The sequence below is a fragment of the Siphateles boraxobius genome, unplaced genomic scaffold, assembly GCF_051911475.1.
Source record: "Siphateles boraxobius isolate OS27281-9 unplaced genomic scaffold, OSU_SipBor_1 198, whole genome shotgun sequence".
Taxonomy (NCBI): Eukaryota; Metazoa; Chordata; class Actinopteri; order Cypriniformes; family Leuciscidae; genus Siphateles; species Siphateles boraxobius.
Window position 1 is genome coordinate 480,735 of NW_027508808.1, and position 27,716 is coordinate 508,450.

A 27,716-nucleotide genomic window follows, 5' to 3' on the forward strand; every position below is an offset into this window, starting at 1 on the left:
GCCAATCTCACACACTAAATCCCTACAATCTGATATTCACTAGAGCTATCCAAGTTTAGTCGAGCTTCACTTTTCAAGATTTATATTTTCACACACAGTTCACATACAAAAAAGTCAGCACTAGAAGCTACTCACCTGTCCAGAAGAAACAGTGTAACCTCGGTGTCCGATTTAAAATTTTTCAATTCTTTGAGTTCTCTCCACCGTTCAAAACCCTTCCCGATTATTATTCGTTTCTCTGACGAAAAACGAGTGTATTCCCTCGCCCTAATCCTCCTTCTCTTCTTGGGGATTGCCTCTTCCATGGTAAATGTATCAGATCTCAGAGCCTAGGCTGCCTACAGAGACGCGGTTTTTTAGACAGCCTGCTTATGGGGCGGGCAGCTAGCGGATCGTTAGGAAAGATTAGATGAATGTGATCATCTTTGTTTGGGCCTGAAATCGCTGATACAACCAGTTTGCATAGTAGCTAATGTCCATAATTCAGAAGCACATGATGTAAAAACATAGGCATATGGCTATACATGCGCAATAGCCAAGGGTGTTGCATAACATTTGACATTTAGCTGACACTTTTATCCAAAGCGACTTACAATTGCTATGTATGTCAGAGGTCGCACGCCTCTGGAGCAACTAGGGGTTAAGTGTCTTGCTCAGGGACACATTGGTGTCTCACAGTGGATTCGAACCCGGGTCTCTCACACCAAAGGCATGTGTCTTATCCACTGCGCCATTACCACCCTCATAAATACTCCTCTCAAAAGCAACGTGTTTGCTTGCGCCCAAAAAGAGCTTTTAGCCAAACAAGATGTAATTCAAGCAAGCCAATCAGCTAAAAATCATTACCAAAAAAACACTAGCGCGTCAATGATGTCAACCAGAATCAACCTGATTCTGAAAACCGATGAAGAGTCATTTCATCTGAATATTAACATTTGCGAGATTTAGTCAGTCAAAATAGTTTTGTGGTTAATTGATCTAATTTTGTGTCTCTGAAAAAAGAGATCTGACATTGTATTGTGTTGAATACCTAAATTTTTTTGTGTCTATTTGTTAATGAGGGGTGTGTGGACACATTCATGTTTTTAGATTTGTGGAGTAAAAGTTATATTTTTATTTTGAAGTAAAAAGATACAATTAGAACCATTTGGGGTAAGATGAGCCACTCAGAATTGGCACAGAAGGCACCAAGTGGCATGTTTGTTATTATATGTAATACGTATTGTAATTAATAGGGTTATTATTCAGTATTTCCATGGATGAGATGTACATTTCAAACATCTGGCCTCTTTGAATAATTTTACATTTTGTTCAATAACCTCTAAATTAGTACATTTTTCTATTAATTTACTATAATATCACATTGGCTGATGCATCATCATTCCTCACATGCTAAACTTATATCTAAAATATGTTACAATTTTAAAGTAATGCACATTATTCTTAAGGGGGGGTGGGGGGGGGGTATGTTTACATACCCTATATGTAAACATTAATCCGTAATTGTTTGTAATGGTCATATATCGTGATTCTGTTGATTTACTAAATTGACAAGTGTTGTGTTAAGCCTTGATAAATATTGACCCAATTAGGCTTAATTTCTCCAAACACTAAGATTTCAGGGTGTTATCATTGGTGTTTCATAATAGGCTAACTGCACAGTAGTTTGGTTTCATTAGTTACTGATTAGATTAGCAGCCTCACCGCAAAAAGATATTTGTGTAATTGGACTTTTATCTCCAAACCTTATAGTTATTCAGATTTAGCCATTTGTGCTGTAACTATAATTCAAAATTTAAAAAGGGAATATTGTTTACAGCCCAATAGTTAATAGGTAGTAGGCAGTTCAAGTGTCAGTGTGTATGACTGGCAAAAATTAAAAAAAAAGTTGCATAAATAATTCTTTAAGGGTTGCGTGCACGTGCACGCCTGCAGCTGAATTCGTCAGCAGAAGCGCGCCGAGCTGAGCACAGTTACGCGCGCAGAACAGCGACGCGCGCGAGGATGAGAGAGTTCAGTTCATCTCAACACAACAACATCACATCTGCAGAGAAGAAGGGAATGGAGTTATCTCTGATGGCAGCACAGGTAGGATTTACTACCTCGTTTTGGTCATAAAAGGTTGTTATATGTATAATTAAGGGTAATTAGTTGACTCACAGATTGCTATGGAATAGCGTGGTGCGACACTGCTTGATTGTCTTTCTCATCAATCAGATTTTCAATGTAGAGGGTAACTTTTGGTAGCTGGTGTTCCGAGTGTTTTAACTATATTATTTAAAAGAAAGTTAAAAGGAAACATTTATAGACAAACCTCTGGTTTTACAGGAAAGGCTTAAGCTAGTCCCAGACTAAAATGCAAGTCTGAGCTGCTTAAACTGAACGCAACTTGAACTGATATATCTTAAAATATGTCACTTAGCCTACATTGTTTTGTCTCAAGATGCACATCAGTAATGTTTTTTTTCTTTTCTTTTTTTCTAATGCACGATTATTAAACATACTCAAATCTCATTATTTAACTAAGGCTTAATCCTGGTTAAATCTAAGACCTGTATGTGTAACCATTTAAAATAGATACAAAATAAAAATAGTCAAGCCAAAATAAACAATTATGATAAATTACATATAAGAAAAATAGGAATACTCTGAAGCGTATCAGGACAGTCCTGTATGTAATAGAATAATATTATTATTATGCCTTCCATTCATTCATAAAAATAGTATCAGTTAATTTATTTTAAATTGAAAATAATTTAAAATAAATTCTCACCCATTCATAATAATCAGTGATTGACATTAACTTTTTTTGCTCACCAGCCACTGTGGCTTGTGGTTTTCCAAAGTTACAAGCCACTCAGCCTTTTCACTGGCCACAGTTTTGACATCGATACCATGGGGAAAAACTTTAATATTATGTCATAATTTGGCATCATATATTAGTTTTAGACCTGACAGACAGATCCAGTATACTGATGCGTTTTCTTTCTCAACTGTTTATGTTCACTTGCCTAAACCAGCTTTTTGACATTATTTTGTGTGTATTTGACTTCAGGGCTGCACGATTAATTGCAATTTACATGAAATCGCACTTGAATCGAGTTTATAGCGATACTGAAATCGCAAATTCTGCAGTCATTTTTGTTATACGCAGCTTGTCATTGATGATCGGCTCTGTAAACGCTGCTCCATCTGAAAGCACTGCGAGTTTGAGTCACTTATAACGTGCATTTGAAAAAGCAACACGCGTCAAACATCTTTCCAAACATGAGGCATTTATGAATCTCTTGTCCAACAAAAGACAACATGTAATAACATAACGACAGTTGAGCTCATCCTTCTGTGAGATGATGTGCTTCTTACACAGAATAAGGCAGTCGTGTGTTTATTAGTCGTGTTTAATAAATCAAAGCGTTTCAATCTTCTGTTTATTCAGCTACAGGGATGATGCCCATAGGGATTTCATGGAATGATGTGTGTTATCATACTTCTGTGGTGGGGCATATTTGGTGTGTGTGTGTGTGTGTGTGTGTGAGACGTCTCTGGTGTTCAGATGGATATGATTTGTGTCTGTCAGCATTTACTACCGATCAGCCACTGCACTGACAAGATATGCATAAAATAATCGCAGCCTTAGTTTCGCGTGCTGTTTCATTGCGATTAATCGTGCAGCCCTAATTTGACTGTTTAAGTGCATTAAGCTGCGAAAACCAGCTTTATTTGTGTGCACTTTGGGTGTGAGCTCGACATCTGTGGGAATAAGTACAATTATGTGCAATCCCCCGCAGAAATTCAAGCCCTGTAACAGCAACAATATTCATGAAACGAGCGCGTGAGGAGAGGTGGGTATAACTCGCTGCCGGAGAGAGAGAGAGAAAGAGCAGCTGTTATCCTATATCTATTCTGCGTGAAATGTATTTTGAAGCGTTTCAGATATTTCAGTATCAATATGTATCGAAAAATTTACACTTATCACAACACTACATTGCACTTAGTGTATTATTTCAGATGCCTTTTTAAAAGACTACAATTGAAAAAGGTATATGTTAAGTTCAACCCACCAAAGTGGCTGGTAGTGACTGTGTTACACGCCACTGCTGAAATACACACGCATTTGGTGAATTGATGGGTGTTAATGTCGAACCCTGTTAATAATAAAGAACACCTGAAAAGTGTCATGTAGTGAAGCATCTGGTGATGAAGCTGATTAATAATTTTCTTTGGACACTTTATTATCAAGTGTTAAAATGTTAATTAGAATTGGCCAACGGTCACATCTGTTCCCCAACTCATCCAATCCTTATCAAAGATGGAAATACGTGAACACGGACAGCCATGTGTCCTCATTTAAGCTGTTTAATTGTGATTTAGAGCTCAGATTTCTAAAACAGTTGCTGCTAACAGGGAACATTCTCAGAACTGGCAAGGTTCTCTCAAAGTTATCAACAAACGTTCTTCCAATAATGTTAATATAACGTTCGTTTAAAGTTATCTGGTTTTTAATAATGTTCGCAAAACAGTAGCACAAAAAAATGATCATAACTAAAAAAACAGTTCTATTTTTTTAATGTTTCGGAGAATGTTCAAAAGTAATGTTCCCAATATGTTTGAAGAATGATAAATGGAAGCTTCCCTTAATGTTTGCATAACCAAGTAAAAACAGAACATTCAGAAATAATGTTTCTTAGAACATATTTTTTGTTAGCCGGTAGTGTGAAGCATTGGTGACACTATAAAATTAACATGATCCGATTTTATTTCATGACTGTCAGAAGCGCTTGATTCTGAGTGGTCAGATATTTTTGTATAATGACGCTGACCTGTGAAACTGACTGTTGTGGGCTGTTTTTAAACATAAATAATTTCAACTCGTATCCATATTTCATGACCATTTAGGTTACTTATTTATTTTTTTATAGGCTGTTCACAGCTTCGAGTCAACAGTCAACAATCTCAGTAAGTAGGTAATGTGAGGTTAGATGTTTCTTGTGTACTTGTCAATCAAAAGTCAAGTTAAAGGTTCTCAACTCATATTTAGTGTACGGTTCAAGGCCTCGAACATCACTCAGCCCTTTTGAAGACACATTCCTTCAAGTTTACATGAAAGGCATTTCAGAGTTTCTTAAGTTATCTCTGTGATGAAATGACTGTAAGAACACACACTAACATCACGCAGTGACAGATGAGACAGATGGAGTGTGTGTAGGAAGGGTTTAGTCTGACAGGTGATTCATTCTGCGCAGGTGAGGCAGCAAACTTCAAGCAAAGACGATAATGCTAATACATGTCACTACTGAGTAGTATTATATGTACTGAGGTTTCATTACCATACTATGCTTTTTATAGTTTGTGTGTGTGTCATAGCTCAATTAGAATTACAAAACTGAATAATTCCTGTTTTGGTGCAAACACTTGACTGAGTGGGTTAGGGCAATGTAAGGGTTTAGACAATTTAACTGAAACACTGGCCAATATAGTGTTGGAGGATTCCTGCATGCGCGGCCTGGTGGCCAATATTCACTGATTTTACCTTCCATCAATAAGAGATTAAAAGTGGACATTTCATGAAAATGTTAAAACCGGGTCCCCGTTGCATCTACCAACCCAGAAAACGTGAAAAGTGACAACCCAGTAACTTTATTTTAGGGAGCCATTCTCTTCAATCATGACAAAATATAAGCCGATCAGATTTCACTCCCCTTCTGATGTAGGAAGAGGATCTTATTATAATATTACCAGCCGTTAATCTGCACGTTTCCACCCACGGTTCCGAGATTTGGTTTTCGCAAGTGACAACAGTGAACCAGTTCTAACGCAATGGCAACAGTTAGAGTAAAGCATGCAACTCAGGGATTAAAGTTCTCCGTTAATCGCAGAGAGTCTACGATGGATTTCCGTCAATATCAGAGTTCCCCCCTGTCTGTCACGGGCTGGTTGAAGCAGGCATGGAAGCTGGATCTCATTTGCAGCAGACTTTATTTAAACAAACTAGATACGCACGGACAGGATTCAAAGAGAACAGGAACAGAAACAACCACGCATGTAGCGACAACGACAGATAAGGAACAGACTGAAACACAGGACTAAAATACACAGGGAACAGATTAGGGAAACCAGACACAGCTGGGGCAAGTAAACTGATAATGACAGGTAGACAGGTGATAGAACTGAACACTGACGATGAGCGGGAAAACTGGGAACGGGACTGAACCAAATACACAAAGAAAGGGGGAAACACGGGATATACATGTAACACTGTCCTTATGTCTTAAATTCACTTCATAATTTTAAGTCCATATGCTTACATTTCTCAAATAGTGTAATAAATGTCTTAATTTTAGTTTGAATAGGTCTTGTATTAAGGAAGGATGAGGTGTATTCAGCCTGCTGACGGGGATGTGATCAAATCCTGGAGTGGAGCGAAAGCACGTTCCTCTTTGCTCTCTAAGCGTTCTGTTATCACTCCGCTCCTGAATTTCCAACTCCGGGTTTTCCATTCCTGCTCATGGAAAAACTGCTACATGTTCTCTCCATTTTAAAAGTTATTTTGATTATGTTTATTTCATCTGAATTTATAATACTATATGTAACGGTTTGGAAAGTATTCTACATGTTTAGTAAATATAATTACACAAACGTGTCCAAATGTAGTAGGCTATACATCATCATGCCTGTGAAGTAGCCTAGCCTACTATGAGCTGAGTTCCGGTTCATTTATGAGACACGCTCCAGTTCACGTGCAATACAATATCGCACCTGCTCCTCCATGTCTAGATTATATTGTCTGCTTTATTTGCTTCTCATTTATTAAATCTAGGCAATCGATTATAATTAAGATATAATTTATACAAAACGAAATTCACTTTAAGTAAAGGCTTTATACAATACAGAACTTAATGAAGTGGACAAAATCATGTCTGATGAGTAAGATAGGATCATATATCAGGAGACATATGGAATAGGTTATATGTCTCCCTATATCCACCATTGAGGTCCCCGAGGTCAGTACAAGTGCATATAATGAAGGTTGTGAAATAATTGCCTTATGTTAACTCTACTTTGGTGCTGCAATGATATTGCATATCGCCGTGATAACCAACTTCATCTGAGCTGCTTTAGGGGCCATTCACATGTTTGCGCTCAGGTTCGTTAATTTAAATGTGGATGCGCGAAAAGTGCGCAAAAATAAAGACTGTTGCCGTCGCAACTCTCACTTGTTTTCCCAGGCAACATGAAAAAAATATCAAAGTAGGCTTTAGGGCTTTATGTTCACAGAAGCTTTGAGCCGAATGCGACACTTCACGACATGCTTTCAGTTAAAGGTCATATAGTGCGAGTCTGGCCTTCGAGATGTAAGTATAGGTAAACCAAACAACTGTTTATGATAGAAGTATTAAACGAGTAACAGAAACAATCAGTTTACAAAGACTGTATCAATCAAAGCTCATCTTTGGTAAGATAACATATGTGACCCGTCACAGAAACCAGGGACACAAGTCGGCAGCACAACTTTCGAGCAAAATGAGAAAGAAGAGTTTTTTTTCAAAATTGGTGATTTTCAATTTTTTGGAGAATCTGTTAATTGAAATCACGAAGAAGCCTCTCCATGTTTGAGATAGCAGTATTGGTATATTTAAAAGCTAACATTTTGAGGTTGAAATCGGTTTGTTTTCGAAGATTCTAGCATGCAGTAGGGGCGTGGCGTGTCATTGTCTGTGTGTACTTCCATACTGAATAACCCGGCGCTTTTGCCCCCGCCCTCCAAGTCAACCACATGGCTACTTATTATGCTGTGCTCTGGCCAGCTCTCTCTGATATCAAAATTCAATGAAGATGGATGCCGCAAAGATTGTCGCAGACGAGATGAACCGTCTGGCAGTTACACCGAAAATGTTTTCGCCGCACTTCGTGGGCTCGGGAAACTGAACCGGAGGTATGGGCGCAGCGCGCTCGCCCTCAGTGCTTCAATACGGCGGCTCGGCTCGCTGACAGCGGTGGCTGGCTGTTTCATATGTGACGGAGAATCGAAATAGAGGATGCAGTTAAGACCTTTGCTGCTGCGATGAAGGCCTGCCGTGCGTGTTTCTGAAATGTAAGTTAAGCTTCATTTGCTCTTTAGTCGTTATTTAAGATGCTGAACCTGCTGATGATATAATGTGCTTGCGGACATTTCATTTGTGTGTGTATACGCACATAAGAAAGTGGTGTAAAGAGATTTGCAACAGTAATTTGAGGAGGTGAAATGTGATTATTTGGAAAATTGCAGAAATGACTGCTTAAAGAAAAATGCCAGCAGGCATTTGCCTCCTACATAAACTTTAATATTGTTGACATTTTGGGCACACGAGCGTTGCGTACTATTTGCGCTATATGTAGGCCTATGGCTTATTGGTCTTTGTTTGTTGTTGTTGGTTTTGCGTTATATGTATATGGCATATTGGTCTTTGTGTGTTGTTGCTGGTTTTGCGTTATACTGTATGTATATGGCATATTGGCCTTTGTGTGTTGTTGCTGGTTTTGCGTTATATGCAGGCTATATGGCATATTGGTATTTGTGTGTTGTTGCTGGTTTTGCGTTATATGTATATGGCATATTGGTCTTTGTGTTGTTGCTGGTTTCGCGTTATATGCAGGCTATATGGCATTATTGGTCTTTGTGTGTTGTTGCTGGTACGTTGCAAATAGAGGGGCAGCACAATTGTTTTTCGCCTAGTGCGGCAGAAGTGCACTCATTCAAAGTGTAAAAAAAGCTGTAAAGCACATGGAGGAGCTTTACAGGGGGTATGGCTTATCTAAATGAGATGTAAATGAGCCCTATTGTCACCCCCAGCAGCAGAGAGAGGTGAGAACTGCACAATCTTTTAGAGCTCGTTTTCTCTTCTTTGAGCTTTTTTAAGTGCCTACTTTAAAATGGCCACAACTTCTCCAAATATTATCAGATTTCCACATGTTACACATCGTTGGAAAGCTTGGATATTACACTCTCAGAATCTATGAATAACTCAAAATGCCCCAGAACCGACTTGTGTCCCTAGTTTCCGTGACTGGTCACATATACAGGTAAGAATTAGGAGACTGCGAGAAGAAGAATTACCCTAGCTAGATCCCTTTAGCAAGGACCTCGGTATTTATAAAACCCTGGGTACGGCCCTGCTCATGCTGTTCACTTTTCATATAATCAACATAGATGAAATTTAAAAATAACATTTATATTATTTATTTATAAAGGCTAGATTAAAAACATATTATATATAGTTTGTGATATTAGCTAACTTTGCAGCAAAAGCTCTGTTGGCTTTTATTATTTGAGAAATAAAAACTTGTGTTAAAGTTATGCAAATGGTTAATTATTTTGCATGACTACATCACAAAGAGTCAAGTCTTGTAAAAGCATTCGATTGAAAACATTGAAATTTCATACAAGTTTGTAAATAACAGAAACGCAGTTGGCCTTTCTTTAAATGCAAATGTTCTTTGAGTATTTCATTTGTGAAGGTAATGTATGTATTCACTGTATTCCTAATTACAAGAAGAAAAAAACTTCACACTGGGTGTGTGACAGGCTGTGGAATGGGGTTTGGCCGAGGAAAAACTTTCAGTCAAAAGATTTTTTTGTTTTTGCTTTAATCCCCTGCACAGACGACCACTGAACACTATTAGGCCAAAATATGTCACAGCTGTCTTTGACCTCAGGGAATTGTCAATTTGGGTAAAAGCAAAACATGACGTACATGCATGCCCCTCCTTGAACTGCCACCTTACCATGGTGGAGGGGTTTGAGTACTCGAACGATCCTAGGAGCTATGTTGTCCCGGGCTATATGCCCCTCCCTGGTAGGGTCTCCCAAGGCAAGCAGGTCCTAGGAGACAGGTCAGACTAAGAGCAGTTCATAAACCCTTTATGTTAGAATTAAAAATGAGGACCGTGACGTCGCCCGGCAAGGCGCAGCCGGGGCCCAACCCTGGGCTCGTATGCGAGCGCCTGGTGGCCGGTCCTCCCCCCATGGGGCCCAGCCGGTCTCAGCCCGAAGGAGTGATCGGGCGGCAGTCGAAGTTGGGGGCCTCGACAACCCGATCCCTGGCAGTAATTGTCAATTTGTGTAAAAGCTAAACATGACGTACATGCATGCCCCTCCTTGAACTGACAACTTACCATGTTGGAGGGGTTTGAGTACCCGAACGATCATAGGAGCTATGTTGTCCGGGGCTATATGCCCCTCCCTGGTAGGGTCTCCCAAGGCAAGCAGGTCCTAGGAGACAGGTCAGACTAAGAGCGGTTCATAAACCCTTAATGCTAGAATTAAAAATGAGGACCGTGACGTCACCCGGCATGGCGCAGCCGGGGCCCAACCCTGGGGCTCGTATGCGAGCGCCTGGTGGCCGGTCCTCCCCCCATGGGGCCAAGCCGGGCTCAGCCCGAAGGAGCGATAGGGCGGCAGTCGAAGTTTGGGGCCTCGACAACCCGATTCCTGGACACGGAAACTAGCTTTAGGGATGTGGAACGTCATCTTGCTGGTGGGGAAGGAGCCTGAGATTGTGCTTGAGGTTGAAAGGTACCGATTAGAGATAGTCGGGATCACCTCCACGCATGGCTTGGGCTCTGGAACCACACTCTTTGAGAGAGGATGGACTCTTTACCACTCTTGAGTTGCCCATGGTGAGAGGTGAAGGGCTGGTGTGGGTTTGCTTATAGCCTCCCAGCTTAGCCGCCATGTGTTGGAGTTCACCCCGGTGAACGAGAGGGTCGCTTCCCTGCGCCTTCGGGTCGGGGGTCTCTCACTGTCGTTTGTGCCTATGGGCCAAACGGCAGTGCAAAGTACCCGGCCCTCTTGGAGTCTCTGGGAGGGGTGCTGGAAAGTGCTCCGACTGGGGACTTTGTTGTTCTACTGGGGTACTTCAACGCCCATGTGGGCAGCGACAGTGACACCTTGATGGGCGTGATTGGGAGGAACGGCCCCCCTGATCTGAACCCAAGCAGTGTTCTGTTATTGGACTTCTGTGCTAGTTACAGCTTGTCTATAACGAACACCATGTTCAAGCATAAGGGTATCCATCAGTGCACGTGGCACCAGGACACCCTAGGCCTGAGGTCGAAGATCGACTTTATGGTCGTTTCTTCTGACCTCCGGCCGTATGTCTTGGACAGTCTGGTGAAGAGAGGGGCGGCTGATCACCACCTGGTGGGGAGTTGGATCCGATGGTGGGGGAGGAAGCTGGACAGACTCGGCAGACCCAAACGTACTATGAGGGTCCATTTGGAACATTCGGCCGAGTCCCCAAGTTCTGAAGATCCCCTGAGTCAGAGAGATCTTCAATTTCCACCTCCGGCAAAGCTTCGACCGGATCCCGAGGGAGTCTGGAGATATTAAGTCTGAGTGGACCATGTTCTCCACCTCCGTTGTCAACGCGGCCACTCGGAGCTGTGGCTGTAAGGTCTCCAGTGCCTGTCAAGGTGGCAATCCCCGAACCCGGTGGTGGACACCGGAAGTAAGGGATGCCGTCAAGCTAAAGAAGGAGTCTTATCGGGCCTGGCTGGCTTGTGGGACTCCTGAGGCAGCTGACGGGTACCGGCAGGCCAAGTGGACTGCAGCCCGGGTGGTTGTGGAGGTAAAAAATTGGGCCGGGGTGGAGTTCGGTGAGGCCATGGAGAAGGACTACCTGTTGGCCTCGAAGAGATTCTGGAAAACCTTTTTGGAAGGAATACTTCGAAGTTCTCCTCAATCCCACCGACACGTCGTCCATTGAGGAAGCAGAGGCTCAAGGCTCGGAGGTAGACTCGTCCATCACCCAAGCTGAAGTCACCAAGGTAGTCAAGAAGCTCCTCAGTGGCAAGGCACCGGGGGTGGATGAGATCCACCCTGAGTACCTCAAGTCTCTGGATGTTGTGGGGCTGTCTTGGCTGACACGCCTCTGTGAGCGTGGCGGTCGGGGACAGTACTTTTGGGCTGGCAGACGGGGGTGGTGGTCCCTCTTTTAAGAAGGGGGACCGGAGGGCGTGTTCCAACTACAGGGGGATCACACTTCTCAGCCTCCCTGGGAAAGTCTATGCCAGGGTACTGGAGAGGAGAATTCGGCCGATAGTAGAACCTCTGATTCAGGAGGAACAGTGCGGTTTTCATCCTGGTCGTGGAAGACTGGACAAGCTCTATACCCTCTGTAGAGTGCTGGAGGGTTCATGTGAGTTTGCCCTACCAATCCACATGTGCTTTGTGGATTTGGAGAAGGCATTCGACTGTGTCCCTCGCGGCGTCCTTTGGAGGGTGCTCTGGGAGTATGGGGTCCGGGGCCCTTTGCTAAGGGCTGTCCAGTCCTTGTACGACCGGAGCAGGAGCTTGGTTTCATATTGCCGGCAGTAAGTCTGACTTGTTCCCGGTGCATGTTGGACTCAGGCCGGGCTGCCCTTTGTCACCAGTTCTGTTCATAATTTTTATGGACAGAATTTCTAGGTGCAGCCAGGGGCCGGAGGGTGTCCGGTTTGGGGACCACACGATTTCGTCTCTGCTTTTTGTAGATGTTGTCGTGCTGGCCCCATTAGACCATTAACTTCAGCGTGCACTGGGACGGTTTGCAGCCGAGTGTGAAGCTGCTGGGATGAGAATCAGCATATCCAAATCCAAAACAATTAAGCTTTCATAGTAAATGGATCACAAGTGGCCAAAACTTGCATTTTGTTCTGATATTTTTGTTTTTCTTCTTTTAAGAATTGATTTAAATATGAATGGCTTAAAACCAACCTGTGCTGCAGTTCTGTGGACGTTTTGCGCCACGCTGGTCACGTGACTGAAAACTGAATTGTCTGCTGAATTTCTTCAGGGGTTTCTTCAGGGCTTTTGACCAGGTAGAACAGGATTTTCAGAAGCTCTGAAACGTGTTTAAGAAGAGCTGTTTGAAAATGAAAAGAAATGTTAATGAAATTGAGAATTTCCTACTCAACGGTTGTCACAGACATAAAAGAGGAAAGTGTGAAAACAATGCATTTGATTTCACGATGCTATAACTCATTTTCATGTCCTCCCAGACCTGTATGACAGAATTTGCATTTTTGGGTGAATTATCCAGAGTTTAACTATGTTGTGTACCAGTCAAAACTCTGGCCAGCACAAGATCAACATGATTTACTTAAGGCTAATATTCTCTGTAATGTGAATGTCAGAACAGCTGAAGACGGATTGATTTTTCATGTTTTACTTATTCCCTCTTGCAAACTGAGTACATTGTGGTCTTAATGGAAATACTCTGGTTCGGCCATAGAAAGATGGATGACATTTGATGAGCTTCTCAGGAGATCTGAGTTTTGAGTTTTAGAAACAAATAAACAGATAAAGGGTTGCAGAAAAAAAACATCTTTCAGATATGCATAATTAATGTCAATAAATAGATAAACTTATACTTTTTGTGGTGTGCATCAGTATTTTTATAGTTTTCGTGGATCTGCGTAAACAGGGTTCGTTTTGACAACCCAGTTGTCTGTATGCAAAAAACGTTTCCATTTTTAGTAAATCGTTGTGTGAAAGGTTAGGATGGAAAAACTTAACCTTAAAAAAATGAAACTGGAATTAAAAATGTTGTCTTTGTAAATATCTGAAATTAAATAAGTGAAATAATCTTAAATGTATATCAGTCTAAGCTAAATAGAAAAAAAAGCAAAAACTAATAAAAAAAAATTGGAAGGAAGTTTTAAAGAAAATTACTAAAACTTAAACTAAAATGAAATTGAAAAAAAAAGCTAATTCTAGATATTAACAAATTATAAATACTAAAATAAACACTGATTTCACATAGAAAAATGTTACACGTAAATCCGAGTTTTAAGAGATAAGGGAGGTCTGCCGATCATGGCCAGATGTTCTCATCATTGGATTTGGCCGTTCTTCATGGTTTGCATGCTAAAGACCCAATCTGATAAATCATTTTAAAGGCTTAATGTTTTCATTTAGATTTAAAACACATTTGTATGCGTTGCTGATCACATGATCACATCCAAGCGCTTGAATGTTCTCAGACACTCGAGAAAACAAGAGGACTGATGGAGCGATGAGAAATATCTGGAATAATAATATGTGAATAATATGTGATTTGCTGAGAGAGTAGAAGCAGATCATTTCAGACTGACTCTAATCCTCCACAGCAAGATTACTCTCTCTGTCTCTCTCTCTCTAACACACACACACACACACACACACACACACACACACACACACACACACGTGAATCCGGGTGTAGCGTGAGTGATGATGTGACTGCTATATAGACATTTATCCGTCAGTCAACTCTGGAGCAGAAAGCTAGAGGTACTCATTCAGTTTTCTCTTTATGTGTTTCTTCCGCTTCTACATCAATGCACATCTAATCGTCTTTTCTTCCTCGTGCCTCTCAATCTTTCCATCCATCTAACATGTTATACTGCCTAAATTGCTCTGATAGGAACAGGTTCATGAATTGTATATTTCCACATTCATACAGCCACACATGACGATCTCATGACCTTCCTGTGTTTCGCCATCAGTGTCTTGATGTGTGTTTTAAAGCTTGAATGGAAAACGTGTTTGATGGTCAAATTGTGATTAAGTTGTTTTGGGTTATCCATGTAAATTTATTATCATAGCAGCTGTAAAAAACGGATTCAAATTTAAGCAGCATGTTCCCAAATTAACATTTTATTATTTATTTACTTTCATAACTTTTGAGATTCCCAGCTAACAGGGAAGTTATGTACAAACGTTCATCCAGTAACATGAACGTATGTATGTTTTACAATAGTTCTATGTACAATAGAACGTTTGTTAAAAGTTTTCTGGTCTTTAATAATGTTCCTAAAACGTTAGCGCAAAAACGTTATCCATACATCGTTCGTGGATTGTTTTTTTAAAATATTTTTTTTTAGCATGTTTCAAATGATAATATATTTTTTAGAATTTTTTGAGAACATTCCTTTAATGTTTGCAGAATGATAGATAAACAATTTTTAAACGTTTAAAAACTGGACGTTTTGGAGAATGTTTAGAAAAAGAATTTCTATAACTGAATGGGAAAGCTAAAACAAATTTATTATGTATATATTTTATGATTTTCTTTTTAAATCTATATAATTTATGTTAGAGCACATACTTGTAAGTGTGGTCAGCATTGGTCAAGACGGCACACATTAGTGAACATGAGTTCTTGCGTGGGTCGCATGTGCCCGTTGACCTTTTAATATCCCAATGTGCCGACATATGGCAGCAGAACGCCTGATTATGCACATGACTTCTGGAGCAAAATGTTCACAGTTGGTTCACCTCATTTTATTATAATGTCACTTTACCTAGTGCTTCGCCCGAATGTTGGCTATTTTACTTTGTTTTGCTTCGTGCATCTTCAGTTTGGTTTGCAGTGGGCTGGAAATAATGAAGAGCCATTTCACAGGAAAGCTTCCTCAGCTTGAGTCCTACGACGAGGACAAAAACAAGGAACTTTGGAAGGCAACCAGTTTCATTTAAAAAGGCCTGATTATTTATTAAAGATAGGCTACATATTATGAGACTCATGATGATTTTAAAGCAAGCTGTGAAAAAATCGGTCATAAATTATTCTCATCAGTTATGATTGTGGTCCTTTTCATGTGAGTTTGAGCATTAGCTTTAGCATCTGACAATGATAATATATACACAGAATTGTCTTTGATTTCAGAACTTTGTAACCTTTGTTGAAATTTTGTAAATATATATATATATTAAACTTAAATTCCTGGATTGCACCTAGCATTAGAGTTTGATTTGGTTTAGATCTTACGGTAACAGGGACTGTATGGTTCAAATCCTATAATTCTTTTATGCCTTTGCTGTGAAAGCTAGTGATGCACCGAAATGAAAATTCTGGGCCGAAACCGAAAACTTAGGATGCACTTCGCCGGAAACTGAAACTGAAGCCGAAAATGGCTTCTTTAAAAAACGTATACTAATATATATATATATATATATATATATATATATATATATATACACACAGTACAAAACCTAAAATATTTTTAACAATAAATATAAATAATAATACCATATATTATTATTCTTCAAGTTTTATGTTCCATAAAAAACAGTTTTTTAACAGTTGTGCAAAAAGATCCACAATTATCTTAATAACTGCACACAAACTGACAGAATGGCAGTGGCCCTCTATTCTGCTGCTGCATGTAAACAATTTTTTACTTGCATTTTAAATTGCTGTGCAAAACAACAGTGTAAAAACAGTAATCCAAACTCAAACTGTAAACAACATGTAAGCCTATGTAGCCTTAGGAAACACAGTTGTGCAGTGCTACGCAAATTTTAATGTAACTGCTATACACACAGAAAATTGGACTGAGGGTCTTACATGCGCTTCATGTGGCACACTAGCACACACACGCAAGGTGTCTCGCTCTCTCTCTCCCTGTCTGGCGTGCGCACGCTACACGGTTTGGAGCACGAGCTTTTGCTCGCTCGCTCGCTCTTCCGGGAGTTTTGAACTAATTTGCGGGCATCAGGGAGCCGCTATCAATATGCGGGAGACTCACATCCCTATCTTTGATAGGCAGACGCGTGATAACAGCTTGACCTTGAGTGAAACCTAAACGCTTGCGCACGGATGGGAGGGGCGGGTTACATTCATTTTCGGTTTACGTTTTCGGCTGTTTTTTTTTTATTTCGGCCCGAAACCGATAATGCCATTTTCGGCCCGAACATTTTCGGCGGCCGAAATTTCGGTGCACCCCTAGTGAAAGCTGTGGTTTAATGACCTAGTTACCTAGTGCTTCGCCCAAGTAACAAGTATGACTGTTAAAAAAATATGAACATCCAATAAACTTTTCAGTAAAGCAAATGATGCATAAATAATGTTTTTGTGCTAACATTGAGAATATCATTAAATACCAGATAACTTTGAACGAATGTTCTGTTAACGTTATTGGAAGAAAGTTTGTTCATAACTTTGCCAATGCTCCCTGTTGACTTGATTCGAACTTTGAATATCTTTGGCTCTTAATTTAATCATATCAAGACTTGAGTAGCAGTAATGAAGCGTATTCAGTAATCTTAATAAGATAATGAGAGAAAACTATATATCACTTGAATTTAGTTTCAAAGTGACACATCATTAATTTGAATTAAGAGTAAGAGGGATTTTACATGTTCGCTCATGCTTTTATCCACAATGCAGCAGATTTACTTTCACACTAACTGTGTGAGTTCTTCTCTAACCTTCAAACAGCTGTTATCAGGTCAGAAATAGAGCGATGAGAGTCTGGATCTGATGAATGGAGCTAGAGCAGCAATGAGGTGATGAAGAGCAACAGAACATAATGACCGTCACTACCCAGAATGCACCTGTGCACCTCCGGACTGGTGACATCATACGCCAGATGGGAGCAATCAGAAAATTGCATGATAAATAGAGATGCTTTTTTTAAACCAGATGCTACCATCACAGTACAGGCATGTGCAGCTCGTGTACTATAAATCAAATCTCAAAATGCGTAATGTTATCGCCCTGCGATATATTTAAAGTTAAAAATTAAAGATAGCACATGAAGTTGGAATTATTTAACCCCCATTGCAAAATAGGTTTATTGGAAAAATTTACAGACTTTCAGCTGTTTCTAATGAACAAATCAAACAAGATAATTTGAAATAGCTCAACACAACAAATGTTTTAAGTGGTTTCCCCAAATTCAACTGAAAATGCAACTTTTAATGACTTCTGCAGTCTCAAAATTATTAAACCCCCTGAATAAAATCCCTCACAACAGCACACATCTGCAAAACAGGTGTTGTCTCAAGCACACCTGATGCAACTATTCAAGGGCTTCATTAGTTGCACCAGGTGTGCTTGAGCTAGAACACATGAAATATCGGAAATTGCTAGGTTTGTTGAGTTTGACTGCATGTTAGAAATACGTTAGTCAGAGTCAAAAGAATTGTCCAAAAGGTTAAGAGAAGATATAATTTCCCTTCACAAACAAGGAACAGGATACAAAAAGATAGCGAAATAACTAAATGTTCCTAGAGACACCGTTGAAAGCATAGTTTGCATGTTTAAAGTTAAAGGAACAGTGGTTTCACTACCTGGACGGTACAGAAAAAGGAAGCTACCAACGACTGCAGACACATTTCTGAGAAGGCAGGTACAGAAAAAACCCTCGAGTGACTGCAAAAGACCTGCAGCAAGACCTTGTGGCAACAGGTTTCAGCTTGCACAGTGAGGCACGTACTAAACTCCAAGACGTATACCACTGCTGACCCAAAAGCTCAAGAAAAGTGCTCAAAATCATGTAAATGAGCCACAGAAGTTTTTTTGGGATTCTGTTCTGTGGAGCGATGAAACAAAACTGGAACTTTTCGGCCCTATCAATCAGTGGTATGTCTGGAGGAAGAAGATTGAATCATATGCTGAAAAGAACACTGTCTGCAGTTCAGCATGATGGATCGGTGATGCTCTGTGGCTGCTTTACGTCCTCTGGCACTGGAAACTTGCAGCGTGTGGAAAACTAGATGGATTCATTGAATTATCAGAAAATCCTAGGAGAAAACATCATGCCATCAGTGAGGAAGCTGAAGCTTGGACGTCATTGGACCTTCCAACAGGACAATGATCCCAAGCATACCTCAAATCCCACCAAGGCCTGGTTGCAGAGTTCGTCCTGGAAGAGTCTACAGGGCCCATCTCAATCATCTGACTTGAAATCTCGGGTGGGATTTGAAGGCGGTGGTTGCAGCACGCAAACCCATGAATATCACTGAACTGGAGCCCAAGGCCCATGAGGAATGGGCTAAGATTCCTCAGAAACGCTGCCACAAGCTGGTGTCTGGTTATACATCTCGTTTGCAGCAGCTCATAACAGCAAAAGGCTGTTCGCTTGTCATGAAGGGGTTGAAACATTTTAAGACTGCACAAGTCGTTAAAAGTTGCATTTTCAGTTAAATTTATGGAAACCACTTGAAACATTTGTTGTTTTGAGCCATTTCAATTATTTTCGTTTGATATGTTCACAGCTGAAATTCTGTAAATGTTTCCAACAAACCTGATTTGCAATGGGGGTTGAATAATTGTGAATACAACTGTAACCTACATTACCTGCATACATGCAAATATACTCACGTAAAGCAATATATACTATACAGCAAATCTCGGCTATGTGATTGTTTATATCATCTCAAAATGTAAACCACATTATTGCACAGCACTCTATTAGGGGTGGGGGAAAAATCGATTCTTAGATGCATCGCGATGTGGACGATTCTGAATTGATTCACAAATGTCAAAAATCTTTTTTTTCCTCTAATAACGTCATATTGACGGAACACAAAAGGGATAACTGAAGCGCGGATGTGCAGTATGTGGTGAGCACATAACAGAGACGCTTTTAACAATATGGACTGTTTCAAAGCAGGTAACAGAGATTGTTTTGGCTTTACAGCAGCTCTAGAATAAAGTTATTGTCCAGCTAAAGTTAGTTTTGATTGATTCACTTCCGTCGCAACGATCATTAGTTATTAACTTAGGGGCTGCTAACACCACACCGTTCTAACAGAAAATTCTTTAATGCGATCCACCCGCTCATTTGCATAAAACAGTGCCCGGTGGCTCTGAGAATTTTTTATCGCTTCCGCGTAGCCGCATGAATCGGAATTATCCCGACAACATTTTATCAGTGCAGAGGTGAAGGGAAGGAGGCCTTCACAAGGGAGAGACTAGTGGACACTTCAGGGATGGGTTGTTGTCATGTCCAGGCGCAGGTCCTTCATCAGATCCGGATACGGCTTGGATCCGGCAGACTGCGGTAAACCTCGGGATAAACAGAGAGACTAATATTAGCATTGACGCCATCCTTCTTATGATGTACCAAGTACATCAGGATTTATGGGAAGTGTTCCCGGTTCCGGCTGATCTAAACTATGCAGCCTAACATTGAAGTATAGAAGTCTATAATGTTTTATGTGTATGCTAAGCCAAAGAGATGTGTTTTTAGTCTAGATTTGAACAGATTTCATAGATTTTTTTTGTCTGAAGGATTATATTACTCATTGCACATAACAGGAGGATGTTGGTTAGAAGTCTATTTTTAAATGTTAGAGATTCAGAATATGCTGAAGTTTGTATTCATTTACAACAAGTATGCTGCTAGTACAGACAGACATTTATATTCCTGTTGGTTCTTTGCAATGTTGGGAAATATGCTGGCAAATGTAAGCTACAGTTGACTTGCCAAATCACTTCCATTTGTTTTATTAATAAAATTAATTTAGGAAGTATTGGAAGTAACTCATCTTCTTTATGGGTCATTATAAATACTTTGATTTAAAAGCACCAAGTAGTCACACAAAAAAAAGATGCATCGATAATCGTTTTAGCATCGCATCGCAGTCCTCTGAATCGTAATCGAATCGTGAGGTGCTTAGAGATTCCCACCACTACTTTCTATTTAAATGTTGGATATATATGTCATTCAACTTTGTGCACACAATATACTACTCGCATAAAGCAAGTTTACGCTATAGTAAATCCTAAAATGTCACATACATCACACACATGACCAGCGTCGGCCAATAGTGAGCCTACGTGTGACGTACAACTCAGAAGCGCTGCGCTGTTACACTAGTGAACTGACTCGAGGCCCACAGAGAAGGAAATGAATGGCTGAAATAAAGTCGTTATTTTTGTTTGTTTTTGCGCACAAAAAGTATTCTCGTCGCTTGATAAACTTAAGATTGAGCCACTGTAGTAACTTGGACTATTTTAACGATATCTTTAATAACTTTTTGGGGCTGGCAAGTTTCAATCCCTTAGAAGCCTATGGAGGAGTGATCCAGCTCTCAGATTTAATCAAAAATATCTTAATTCGTGTTCCGAAGATGAACGAAGGTCTTATGGGGTTGAACAACATAAGAGAGAGTAAATACTGACTGTTGCAGCTCCTCTCTTCCCAGTCTGTCAGTAACTCTCTGTTTAGTTCCTGTCTCTATGAAGCCCCTCCTTCTGAAAAGCACAGTGTGCTCTAATTGGTTGGCTGGATCAGTGTGTTGTGATTGGTCGAGCACGTTGAGTGTGTTTGGGAAATGTCCCGCCCCTTACCATAACCACCAGTTTAACACACTACTAACTACCTCAACCAGGCCCCGCCCCTTTATTCTGCGTATGAATTATTTAGAGGAATATTGTGACGTGTTCGTTCCCAGAAGAAACTCAAGACTACAATAGAGGCGTTTCAGGAGTTCAGAAACACTGACACTGATATAGAGAATAACTCCCGCTGGAGGGACTTTGTAGAGCTTTTTCATCCTCAAACAGCAACATTACACTCTAAAGAAATGTGAACATGGAAAACAGCACGAAAGAACCCCTAAAAAAAGTAAAAGGGGTAATTTCAGCATGTCATGTTGACTTTAGGACTGAGAGTAATTTCATGCTCCATGTTTCTTCCCTTTTCTCACAGCATTTTCCAGCCGTCAGCGGGGCCTTAATGGATACTCCACGCAATGGCAATGCGTCCCTTCAGACTTCCACCTCTAACCTCAACGCCAAACCAGCCGATCCGGCACTGGAGCCCAAGTACTCCAGCGATACCATCTGGCTGTGGGTGGCTGTCATTGCAACCGTTTCCAACATTGTGGTGGTAGCAGTGGTGTGCGCCTGTGCCTTTTAGACCCAGTAGTGTTCAAGAACACAGCCTGAACTCCTGATCCTTCACCCTTTTGCACCTTAGCACAGTATTTAGTATGCAAGCAACAACCTTCTGTCTCCTTTCTCCAAAGATGCATTTGAGCGAACTTAAAGGCAGCTGAATGATCTTTTATTTGAAATTAATGACACAGCACTTATTCTTCGATAGATTTGTTTTGTTAGTTTCTTCATAAAATAGGTCAGCTACAGTTTGCTTGGTTATATAAGCCAGCATTGCGTAACATCTGTCAACTGTCCAGTTGTTGATCAACATGATAAAATAAATCCCTGGGACATGCATGGATGGGACTCAAATACGTGTGCATGTTTCTGAGTGGCAGTGCATGCTAAATTAGACAGATGGTGGTTGTCAGACGAGTCTATGCATTAACTGGCATTAGTTCACACTGCTTCTGTCATTTTGCCCATTCCTCTTTATTTATACCTCTACCAATGGAGTCGACACTCTTTTGGCCCACTGTTAGGCAATCTAGGACTGGTATATGATACATTACAACATATGTTGCCATAATTGTCAGCAAATGTGAGCAATGTGATCGTATACGTGAAACTTTTCAGAAACGCAAAAGGAAAACTTTTCCGTATTTAGTGAATCATTGTCGTGAAAATGTCCCTTTAGACTCTTTGTTTGAAAGTGGCATTGAAATCAGTGTTTCCCATTTTTCAGAAAATGGCTTTATTTATATTCTCTGCATGTTAAGCTTAGATAGGATAAGTGTTTTAACAACAAAACACATCACATTTACGTTTTCTGTCTATTTTCTTCTTTCCTACTATAATGCCAAGCAATTCCCGGCGCAGAGCCATTTAAACCCACTTATCTCCCATTTAATTGTTTTAATGCAGTCTCTTTATTTAAAAACATTAGCCCTGTCAGCTTCAATCCGAGTTCATAGTCTAGTGTGTGAGAATGTGCAAGATAATATAAGTGCATGAATGATGCTGAATCACGGGTTACAGATACAGATATGCCACCTCATTAATTCAATCAGAGCTCATTTCTCAACACCCAAAAGTCTTTACTCTGGTCCACACAGTTACTAATGGTCTGCTGGATCTCTGAACTGAGACTTTTGTTCCAGGACGATTAATCAAACTCTGTTGGAGGAGGTTCAGATTCAGAGGTTTAGCATGCAGTCGCTCTGTATTATTACGCCCGAGTCGGAGTTATGGGTGAACTCATTTTAGGGCGTTAGCTCAGAGATGATATAGATCGTGTTCTCTGACAGTCCTAACCCTTAATTGCACAATATTGTCTTTATATGTATACATATATCAAAAAGTGACAGTATAGGCATTCAATGTTACAGAAGATTTTTACTTTGTATTCATCAAAGAAAATCAGTTTCCACCGAAATATGAAGCAGCACAACTGTTTTCAACATTGATCATAATAATAAATGTTTCTTGAGCATCAAATCAGCATATTTGCAACTGTTTGCTTTCATTTGTTGGTCGCTTTGGATAAAAGTGCTAAATGATTAAATGTATATATTAGAATGATGCTGTAATTAGTAATGATGCTGAAAATTCAGCCTTGATCACTGTAATAAATTATATTTTACAGTATATTCATAGAAAACAGATATTTGAAATTGTAATAATATTTCACAATATTACTGTTTTTACTAATCAAATCAATGCAGCCTTGGTAAGCAGAAGAGACTTTAAAAAAAAGCATTTAAAACTTTTGAGGTTATGTGTTAAAGCCAGTCTATAAATCTTTACAGATATCCATCGCTCCGCTTTGCTCTGTGGTGAAGCCGGCTGAAGGGTTGAAACCCTTTGCCTGCATTTTCCTTCAGGAGTTTGGGAACAGGGCTGTGGTGTTTTTCTGGCCATAGTTTGATCTCAGAAATATGGCACAGCCTTAACACCATTTGTGTGCTTGAATCCGGGGTCAATGGAGACGCAGGCGTCCATCACACACTCAACTACACCGCAATGTGCCTTAGGGAACATAATGCCGCCCATCCGTGCGCTCCGGTGTGGACACAGTGGGAATGATCGGTCTCATTTTGGAGGTGAGTTTTCTTTCTAGAAACTCGTTATAGTCAAATTTTAAGCTTAATTTACAGCCAGCTCTTCTGCATTGACCTCAGACAGAACCAGACTGATTCTACTTTCAGAGAAGTGCGGCTTGAATACTCAAAGCATGAGGATCACGTACATTCATGGAAAGACCAAAGGATGGACGGCGTTTGTTCAAGGAGAGAAGGATTGTTCAAAAGTAACCATTTATTGTGGCCAGCCTAAGGCACACCTGTGCAATAATCATGCTGTCTAATCACCATCTTGAAATGCCACACCTGTGAGGTGGATGGATTATCTTGGCAAAGGAAAGGTGCTCACTAACACAGATTTAGACAGATTTGTGAACAATATTTGAGAGAAATAGGCCTTTTGTGTCCATAGAACAAGTCTTTGAGTTCAGCTCATGAAAAATGGGAGCAAAAACAGGTGTTGCGTTTATAATTTTGTTCAGTCTAATATGCTGATTTGGTTCCACAAAAATATGAAGCAGCACAACGGTTTTCAACATCGATAATAATCAGAAATGTTTCTTCAGTAGCAAATCATCATGTTATACTGATTTCTGAAGGATCATGTGACACTGAAGACTGGAGTAATGATGCTGAAAATTCAGCTTTGATCACAGGAATAAATTATAGCTTACTATATATTCACACTGTTATAAATCGTAATAATATTTCACAATATTACTATATTTCTGATTAAATAAATGCACCCTTTGTGAGAATAATAGCTTTCAAAAACTAAAACAAAATCATGATTCCAAACTTTTGACCAATAGTATATATTTGAATAATTGTGTAATAATAATTGGTGCCATTTGCTAGTTTTAAAAAATAAGCTCCATTCAATCTCATGTCCATTGATTGGCAAGTAGCTGTGTAATAAGAGATATAATGTACAGTCATGCGTCTGTGTTTTGTGATAATGACTATGAAAATGATCTCTTGCATTTTTGCTTTCAACCATTGAACTGGCCTTGAATCCATTCTGCAATAAAGAAAATATATCCACAGTTCAAAAACATGAGAGTTGAGAGATCTGGAGCTGCTCCTCTGCATGCATTTGTTGTTTGATGTTCGCCCATGATTTAAAACATCTTGACACGATTATTATGCATCATATATCCGAGGCTATGTTTGCAAGGAGATGTTTGTGGTCTCTCCTGACCCTTTAACACGTCTCTTCTTGTCTTTCAGATTGAAAGGAACATGTTGCAGCCTAAAGGTTGCTTGTATTAAAGCATATTCTCACAATAATAAGATGCTTTGAGACACTTTGATGCAACGGCACAATGGGAACCTGCTTTAATGACACTCAGAAGTGAAGGAGCTTGTTTGATTATCAAGTGAATTCCTGATGGGGAAACAAAGCAGATTCATAATTTCAACATGCTCTGAATATCTGTAAATGTTATGATCAGTAGAATGAATTTTTTTTGTTTTGTTTTTTGCTTGTTTGTTTTACAGTTGAATAACAATATGCATATGTGGGTTAAACATTACTTTTGAGTTAGTTGCATGTGTTGGAGACAGTTTGATTGCGAATCTCTTCCAAAGTGACTAAACAAACAATTTAAAAAATACAACTTTTTTTTTTTTGGACTGTCATTGACACAGAAAATAGTTTTTATAATAATAATAAAAAAAAATGCATCTAATAGTTGATTGTTTTATATGCGTTTAGAAATTAATAAAAACAAAATGCATAGTAAATTAAATTGTATATGAATGGAGAAGATGCACTTTATTTATGCTGGTCTGTAGAAGAAGAGTGAGTTTCATTAGGATTTTCATTCAAACTTCAGCTGTTCACATATTGCATATTCATCTGCTTGCTCCTTATTGCTGTTGAAATTTGTGAATGAATGAGTAACACTGGATGATCTTTGTCATATACCTGATGCCAGCACAACAATACAGCATTGTTTCACATGCAAAAATCCATTTAAAGTCATCACAGATTGCACTGTTAAATGTGTGAGAAAAACCTGGAAAACGGGGGACAGTTGAGCTCATCTATCTTTATATAAATTACTAAAAAAACGTATTGAAAATTACTTCACCTTATAAAACAACAGCCATGAAGTGTCAGAATGTGTCTCACTTTACCTGGATTCAAAGTGATCTGAACTGATCACCACCTCTGTCATTAGTTGTACCTTAACTATGTTATAGTATTATTATAGCGCATTATTATAGCACATGATGCACACTTTAAAAATATTGATAATTGTACCCTTTTAATTCATGCTATTTTTGTTTGTATGAAGGTAAAACATAAAAGTGACAAATGTGATTTGCTTTTATGAATGAAGCCACTTATGAATCCAGTGTTTAGAAGTGGATGATACTAGCATGTTGGCAAATATCTCTCTTCCGCTGTTATTTTTATGCAAGTATCAATGTCTATACTGTACATACCAAATGTGTAAAAAGGATGGATTCCTCCATGTATTTTCTTCCAATGTTTGTATAATGAGTTATACTCACAGTACAGTACTTTTTTTCCATTTAATATCGGACACCACCAAAAAGCTTATTTGTCATTTTTATTTTTTGAACCTGTAGTAAAAGCTTAAAAAATATATGTAAGGAAGTTTTATCATGGCTGCTTTTGTCTTTTTTTTTTTTTTTTACAGTATTTACAAGAACCAGTTTGTTTATTCGTATCAAGTGTCTAAATACTCTTTAGTGATTATGTTTTTCTATACAACTGAAACACAATGAGTAGTCTAGTGTTCGTTGGGAACAAGTGCATACTGTGCTGTGTTTACTCCTACACCTTTGACCTGGGATGACCTGTCTGTGTCCGCTGTTCTGGGAGGCTTGACCATCTGCTACAAAATTGCTGTCTTTGCATATAATGGCCAAGAAATCGTAATTACGCACTACAAACAAGCCATAGATCACTGATAAAGAAGCATTAAATTATGCAACACTAGCTCTCTCTGTCACACATTATTTTCCCCCTCTCACATAGATTCATTCATTGCCCTCCAAAGAAGATCTAAGAAAAGCGATCCATTTCCATTTGCCCCAGAATAAACTACAAATGGTGTAGTTTTTTAGATTGTCAGCAGGGATTAACTGGACCGTGCTGTGACCAGTTAAATCACACTGTCCTCTCAAATTTGTCTTCTAATTTACCCACGAGCGTTTGAGTAAAATGCTGGACCAGACCCGGTCATCTGGTAACGGATCAACGGAAGGATGTAATCTGCACTGATTGTGTGCAGTGCCATACAACTACAGTCATTTCTGCTGTCTCTAATCACTGAGTTTCGTAATCACAGAATCTGTTTTTCCACACTGCTACTAAATATAGAGCCGGAAGCCAGTTCTAATTTGAACATGATTGAGGATTACTATCTTTATCTCATTTTCAAAACAAGTTTATTGATGGGTATGAGATTATTTACCCATTTTATTTCCATTTAAATGTGTGTGATACATACAGTGAACCCCCCAAAATTAAAAAAAATATTAAAAAGTTTGAATTTATTTTGTTTATTGTCATTAATTGGTTTTCATTCATTCTTTGGAAAAATAAATGTTGCCTAAAGATTCTTTTTGGAATTTTTAGAACTTTAGAACCTATTTTTCACCAACAGCTGGATTCTTTTCCATTCTTCACTCACTGCCTTTGTGTCATCGTGACCTCAAAACCCTTTTATCTCCAGTCTTTTATTATGCACTATTTTGTTTATTCACCATCCTCAAGGATGGTTCTGACTTCTCGTCATAACATAGAGAGTGACTAAACAGTTGGTCTGTCTCATATACAGGGGCTCTTAATCTCTATGATAACGTTCAAGTTCATGCCACCCACACCACAGACTGGAACATTTAAGGTGCGTTTACATCAGTGACATTTCGTGTACAAAAAGAGTTCTCTATTGCCAATATTGTAGCAATGTAAACCAAGCAGCTTTTCTGTTGGTCAGTGCAGCGAATTCATGTGACCAACTTGAATAGATGCAAAATAGGT

General features: G+C 39.5%; 1 protein-coding gene across 3 annotated transcripts; it reads left to right on the top strand.

Moving 5' to 3' along the window:
- Positions 1–1,902: 1,902 nt before the first annotated feature.
- LOC143744133 (uncharacterized protein C14orf132) lies at positions 1,903–27,229 on the top strand. Of its 3 annotated transcripts, none has more exons than XM_077235536.1 (4): positions 1,903–2,088; positions 21,445–23,716; positions 23,822–24,036; positions 24,926–27,229. In XM_077235536.1, the coding sequence occupies exons 1-2, from the start codon at positions 2,005–2,007 to the stop codon at positions 21,652–21,654; spliced, it is 294 nt and encodes a 97-aa protein (XP_077091651.1). In that variant the 5' UTR covers positions 1,903–2,004; the 3' UTR covers positions 21,655–23,716; positions 23,822–24,036; positions 24,926–27,229. The 3 variants fall into 3 exon arrangements, with proteins under 3 accessions (XP_077091651.1, XP_077091650.1, XP_077091649.1); XM_077235535.1 differs by lacking the exon at positions 23,822–24,036 and having other exon boundaries at positions 24,926–25,250; positions 25,286–27,229; XM_077235534.1 differs by lacking the exon at positions 23,822–24,036.
- Positions 27,230–27,716: the final 487 nt, after the last annotated feature.